We start from the raw sequence: 6,708 nt of genomic DNA, 5'->3' as shown, positions 1-6,708 counted from the left end.
GTGGCCGGCCGCCGCCACAAACCATCGGGGAGCAGCCCGCGGCCCTCCGCCGGCACCGGCCGGGAGCACTTCCGCCTTCCTCCCTCCTCCCCGGAAGCGCACGGCGCCATCCCGGAAGTGCTCCCGGGCCCGGTGTGGGTCTCTCTCCACAGCGCCCCCAGCGGCGGGGCGGGGCTCCGTCGCTTCGTGCTTTCCTGTGAACTTCCAGACCCAACCGAAATTCGGTGCGAATTTAGAAGTAGAGCCAGCCAGGTAAGAGGTACCACCGCCCTGCACAGGTATGCGGCTGGGAACCTGCAGAAATCAGTGACGCGTTGCTGAAATGAATTCCTGTATGGGGCAAAAGACGTAACGTGCCACGTGGTCTCGTAGGGAAGGTGTGGCAGGAAGCGCTCTCACATCGTGCCGGGCTGAGTGTGAAACAAACGGGCGTTTTTGCCACGTGTTCGTTTTCCGCGGTTGTCACCGCTTGTCGCCATCCCGCCTTCACACGTCCTTTAACGCCGTCCCACCGCGCGGCGTCCTACGGCGGGAGGCAACAAACGGAGGGGCGGCGCGGGGCGCGGGGCGCGGGGCGGCGAGCTGCCGGCCTCACGCGGGGTGGAGCACGCGAAGCGGCACGAGCCCGGCTCGAGCCCGGTGCGCGCGTGCAGCCCGAAGCCGCGGTGCAGAGCTCAGCGCCGCCGGGCCGCGGCGTGACGCGGGCGGGGCGGCAGCAGCGGCGCCGTGCGGGCGGTAGTGGCCGCTGGTTCGGGGCTGTGCTATGCTATGCTATGCTATGCTGTGCTGGGGTTGCCTTTGGGCGCGCTCAGCTCTTGGCGGAGCGGAGCTGCTGCCCGTGGACAGGAGGACCGAGTGCTGTCATACACGAAATGTCCGGGCTGTGTGCGGGCGGTGGCTGCCCTTACTGTAAGCTCTGACGGCACTCTGGTGTTCTGAGCCGAGCATCCCTCGGAAAGCAATGGATGCACCTGTAGCGATTGCTAAAATACAGCGCTGCTCACTGCAATCCCAGCTGCGACGTGATACTGGTCTCGGTGTGGGTATTTGTGGTAATCTACAAAGAGTAAGTGATAATAGATTCAATTAATTTAAATTATTACATCTCTAATGAACAAATTAACAGGGCAGGAGGAAACTTCAATTGAGGTTCCAGTTTCATGCCATCTTCTTAATTGTATGTGCAGTAACACCACACCTTCACATTTGCAAAGTGGCATCGAATCACCCTGAGTTTGAAATGTGATTCCCAGCCCATGATGATGTAAAATTAAACTGCTGCATAAGTACATGGACGTTTGACAGAGAACAATCCTGGCAACAAGAGACAAATACTTAAGAACTTTATTACTGCTTTCCAATTATTACTAAAATAAAAAAGAACATGTAGCCATACTCTGTTGAGCCTGTTTGTAGGTACTGTTCTGAGCATTTCCATCAGCTGCATAGTAGCAGACTTAACAAAAAGATACAGTATAAATCACTGTGGGTATTGGAGCTGACAGCTGTGAATAAGTACAGCTGACAGCTCAAATAGCAGCTCCATTGGCAGTATGTGGTCTAAATGTGTTAACAAATGTGTAGACTCAGCAGTTTGGGATTAGTTTAGCAAATAAATTACAAAACAGCGCTGTGATCCAGCAAAAAGCACAATGCCGCGTATCCCTGTGCTGTGCCCCGTGTTAATACGTGCCAGGCCCTGCAGCTCTGTGTGGGGATCCTGCCTCTTCCCAAGAGAGTCATTCATCTCCCCCACATTTGTTCTTAGTGCGATGTCAAGGAATGCGAGCAGCTGTTGGAGCATCACAGTGAGTGGAGATGGTTTAATAATGGTTGTGTGTGTTTTGCAGACTCAGAGGTTTCATAGTGGAAGGCAGTAACTTTGTACTGGCTCTGGCTGTGGTTAAGAGTACAGTCACTGAATAGCAATACAAATGTACTTTCATGTGGAACACGAGATTATGAATGTTTTGCTTTATTTCTTGTGGTTAACAGGAATGCCCAGCACTTGCTAGTAGCCCAGATCTGTAGTATGCATGAAAGAAAAGCTGGGAAGACAGGATGAGGAAAAGGCTAGACAGGTAATAGGATGTCAGCACTGAAGATGAATTACAGCAGTACATCAGTTATTTCCTTCTTTTCTCTTGATTGATCCTAAGTTTTGTAGGTCAGAAGTCTTACAGGAACCTTTCATGCAGGGAACTGCCAAATGTTCTGCTTTCTGGAAAATGAGGAGGGTGCTAATTTCACTGATCGATCTGTTTTGGATCAGGGCACTGTGTGAATCTTCTGTCCACCTTCTGTTCAGCAGCCTGCCCCAGCAAGGTGTTGCATCTCAGAGGAGAATAACAGAGCTGTCCTTTGCCCATGTGTTTCTTTGTCTAGGTCTGCAGTGCGAGGGCTGAGATGTTGTACAGAGAGTACAGAACAACAGCGACTGGAAAAAAATTATTTGGCATGCATTTTCCTGCTTAATGTAATCTGGTTAGTCAAGGTCAGGACATTTAATTGTCAGTGAAACGGAGAGTGGTTTGTTTGTTGCCTATATGTGAACTAGTCCAAGACTCTTCTGTCATCAGACTGATTGCATTGCCAAGAACAAACTTTATTTCTTGTGAATCTCCTGTGACATCCATCTTGTGCTAGGAGAACCTCCATGGGTCAGATCCTTACCTTGTGCCTTTAAGGCCTCCATACTCTAGTGAGTTATGCCGAGTGAGAATGCTTCTTAAGAAATATATTTCTTAATCTTAAGAGATATTGTTCAAATTCAGTGTTATTTTTTGTATCAGTTTACATCAGTGTTACTTTTGCACAATAATAGCAAAAATGTCACGATCATATTAAATTTTCACGTGTCTTGGATATCCCAGTGTACAAAGAACTAAATTAAACTGAATTAAAATGTTCTGAAATGAGACAAAAATTCTATTTGTAACCATCAGGTGTTTGGAATGGTAGAGCAATATGTACGTGTGTAGAGCAGCAGACAATTCTTGGCCAGTTCTGCAGTACTTGGCTCCCTAACGAGTAATGGCAGCGGAGAAGGCATTAGGATGAATCAGTGTAGAGTCTGTTTGTGGTTCTGTCTGGTGTCTTCATGCTAAGAAAAGGAGAAATTTGGTGTACCTCAGTGCTTTTGCTTCAATAATGAGCACAGCTGAGCCCAAGATGAATTTCTCAACTACTGTTATGTTATGCACGTAAGATACAAGTTGGGAGGGGGAAGAGGGCCTGGTATGTTTGCTGAAGATCCGATAACCAAGTCCTGTTCAGTATTTTTTTTCCTGCACTTTCACTAGTATTTATGGAGCCTTCGGAGATGAACACAAAGCAGTCAATTCTGAGCGTTGTCGTTTGCAGGAAAGGGAGAAATGCATCAAAACTGCAGCAATGCTGAAGCATTCCAGCTTAATCCAGAGAGCTCATTGTTGACAGAACGCCCACTGGCGTCAATCACAGCCATATATGAGGCTCTGATGAGATCAAGGTCTTTGAGAGATTATCACTTTTCATTTAAGAATCGAAACGTTTCGGTTTAGTGGTCAGAAAAACAGACATAAACACAGTATGTGATTAAATTTTATTGGGTATTTTTAAGGGAAATTTCTGGGAAAGCAGAGTTTAGAACAGAGTTAATGGTCCACACGATGAAAAAAAAAAAATCAGTGTTTCATTATGTTTCTAATGCAGTGAGTAAATAACAGCCACTAGCAAGAGAAATGCAGAAGGGACTGCTGATTTTCAGGGTTTGCAGTTTCTCTTCAGATTCATCCCAATTCTGTCCTATTGGTCATTCTGAACCTTTAAGACTGCACCATTTCCTGAAATTCTGTGGGGAAAAAAAGGAATATTTACAATAGAAATACTAAAATAAAATAATTGGGAATAAAAGATTAATGGCTTATCGAGAGATTTAGAACAGAGATGAATGGAAAACAATGTCTTGGTTTGTGATCAGAAGAAAAGAAATATACAAAAGAAACGTTTCCTAAATTTCCTGTTAGGCAAATAAATGTAGTTAAGCAACAGATGAAAAGACAATGGTTTGTTGACAGTTATGTTATAGGGAGTAACGAAGTGTTTGGGGTGGTTTTAGTCCTGTGCTCAATAATGTTTTGGAGCAAAAATAAAGCCATGGCTAACATAGAATTTGAATAAGAAGTGAAAACCTTAATCAGGAGTTCTGATTACTGTTTGTAGTGCTTCAGCAGCTGACAAGTGCTGGTTGGGATGGCGAGCTAAAGCCAAAATCTCTGCGGGGTTTCCTGCAAGCATTGTGTTTCTCAGTCAGGGACATTATTTGGAAGGTCTTTTCATTGGCTTCTGTGCATTGAGTATCTGATCAATCCTGTCCCAGAAAGGCTCTGTTAAGATACAGATTGCCTCATAAATCATGTGTGTTTATTCTGGCGTGTTTCCTAAGGAGCTGTATTCAATTCCTTGCCAAGAAGGAAGCAGCGGCTCCCAGCTCCTGGTGCAGGCAGTGGTTCCTCTGCTCTGCCCTAATACCTCTCCTGGAGGGGCAGCTTGCTTCCCACATGGCCTGTTTGGTGAGCCTGTTTGGTAATCCACGAAGTGTGGATTTAGGAGATGGGGAGGTTTCTGTGCCGAGCAGCCATTCATCTGCACAGCATTTCCTTGGAGTGGGTGCAGTGAGCTGCTTCCTAAAGGAGCCGTTCCTCATCTGATGGGTGATTTCCATCGGCATGCACAGAGCCTCTGGGGTAGGGACACTCAGTTATTGTTCTCCTTACACAAAACTGAAGGTGAATGCAATGCAGTGAGCTCCTGTGCGCTGCGGGCAGCACTTCTGTGGGGGACACTGCTGGAGGTGAGCGGATGGTGGTGCTGCTGGTTCTTTGCCCTGGTGTGTGCTGCTATGTGTGATGCTCCTGCTGCTTTACTTCGGAGTAGGTGGGAGGAGAAACAGAGATCTGTTCCTTTCAAGCAGCTGGAAATTTATAGCGAGTGGCAATGAGAAGGATCCTTAGGGCAGCCAGGTGTTGCTTTTGTTGTTTTTTTTTTTACTAGCTCGTGCATAAGGAGTTACAGAGATGAACCTGTACCATCAGGGACTGTTTCTGACACAGGTCAGTATTGGAGGGCTTTAAGCAAAGTCACTCAAGGAATCTTAATGAACCACCAACGTATAAGGGAATTGCAAATAACTTAGAAGCTTCTTCTGTTTATATAGAATTTAATACCTTCAGCCCCAATCTTGCCATCCCCGTCATGGTCTGCAGCTGCCAGGAAAGTCTTGGTTTCAGAGGCAGTTAGCACTCTTGCTCCACACTCAAACCTCTGAAGGAAATACCTGGGAGGAAAGCACCCTTTGTTATGATTGTCACGTAACCCTGTTTTTGCTGGCTGTATGACAAAAAGCTAAAAGGTAAAAAGGCAACTATCTGTAAACAAAGATTTGCCATGGTAGCCAAGTCCTCCAAACGCTACTTTGTTTGATGAGCTACATCTTCCCCGTGTGCAGTTCTGTTCTGTGAGTCCAGACCTGCTGCACTGGATTCTGCTGCTACCAGAGACCAGCCCCAGGAGGTTAAGGAGAAGGGTGAGCATCTCTTGCTTTGCTCTTTAGCTATGGGGGTTATCTACTCAAATGCACTGCTGACAATCTGCTGAGGGTTTTACCAATGTTTAGCATAACCTGAGGCATCCCTTTACAGAAAAGTTTTAGAAAGAAAGAAGTGCTGATTTTTGGATAGTCTCTTACTAGTCAAGGTAACAGAAAATCCTTACTTGAGCTCATCTTCCTCAATAAAGCCACTTTGATCATTGTCGAGAATCCGGAAGATCTCCTTGAGCTGGCTACTACTCTTTTTAGACATCCCACTGATCTGAAAGAATTTTTTGGGACTAAAGGAATCTGGAGCTGAAAATAAATTAATAAATATATTAACCCCAGACCTCTGTGTTCACTGTCCCTAGATGGTCTGAGGACGCTGCTTCATTACAGTTTAATTGTTCCAAACATGAACAGTATGTAAAGGCTGACAGGAGATGGCTGTTACATCCTGCACAGCACCCTGCTGCACACCAAGGGAAGCCACGTGGGGATGGGATACAGACTCAGACCACCCCCAATGTAAAGATCTCCTGAACAAATACATAATGTGGCAGCTACAGGAGAGACTACAGAAGTCTGATTACGTGTGTGCTTGTTCAGTATTCCTTTGGGGCTGAATTAGACTTGCAGCATGTTGCAGAAAATAGTACATTTTTAGCAAGTTAATTGTTTTCTCACCTTGGCAGTCCCGCAGAGCAGCAGCAATATCAGAAGGGCTTAGAATGTCTGTGAGGCTCATTTTAAACCTGTTAAAAAGTGTATTGCAATAACATTTATGAAATGCAAATGCACATTAGAACCATTTTTTCTGTGGTTTAAGCAATGTATGACTAACAAGACTTCCAAGGGCAGACGAGTCCAATCGATCAGTCTGAAATTGCTGCTGTTACTCAGTAAATTAGAAGATTTAGTACAGTGCTTCTTTACAAATAGCGATGCTGGAATAATGCTTTTTAATGAGATGGATTACAGAAATAATGTTGTGGATTGACGATCAATCTTTCAACCTATTTTGTATCTACTACTTGCATGCTACTGAAGTACATCCTGTTCTTTAACTCAGTATTACCATCAGTCTAATAGGCAGTCTTACTGGAATGCAAGGCATTGGATGATACCAATAACAA

At 45.5% G+C, this 6,708-nt stretch overlaps 1 protein-coding gene across 1 annotated transcript; it reads right to left on the bottom strand.

The window, feature by feature from the left end:
- Positions 1 to 3,806: 3,806 nt before the first annotated feature.
- On the bottom strand, positions 3,807 to 6,320 carry LOC122165113 (parvalbumin, thymic CPV3). The gene is made up of 4 exons (XM_042827808.1): positions 6,260 to 6,320; positions 5,755 to 5,887; positions 5,208 to 5,317; positions 3,807 to 3,832 (listed from the first exon to the last, which is right to left on the bottom strand). The coding sequence occupies exons 1-4, from the start codon at positions 6,318 to 6,320 to the stop codon at positions 3,807 to 3,809; spliced, it is 330 nt and encodes a 109-aa protein (XP_042683742.1).
- Positions 6,321 to 6,708: the final 388 nt, after the last annotated feature.

This window comes from Centrocercus urophasianus, unplaced genomic scaffold, assembly GCF_019232065.1.
Source record: "Centrocercus urophasianus isolate 14NV4802_14NV808 unplaced genomic scaffold, USGS_Curo_1.0 seq_29, whole genome shotgun sequence".
Classification (NCBI taxonomy): Eukaryota; Metazoa; Chordata; class Aves; order Galliformes; family Phasianidae; genus Centrocercus; species Centrocercus urophasianus.
This window is presented reverse-complemented; position numbering and strand designations above follow the sequence as displayed.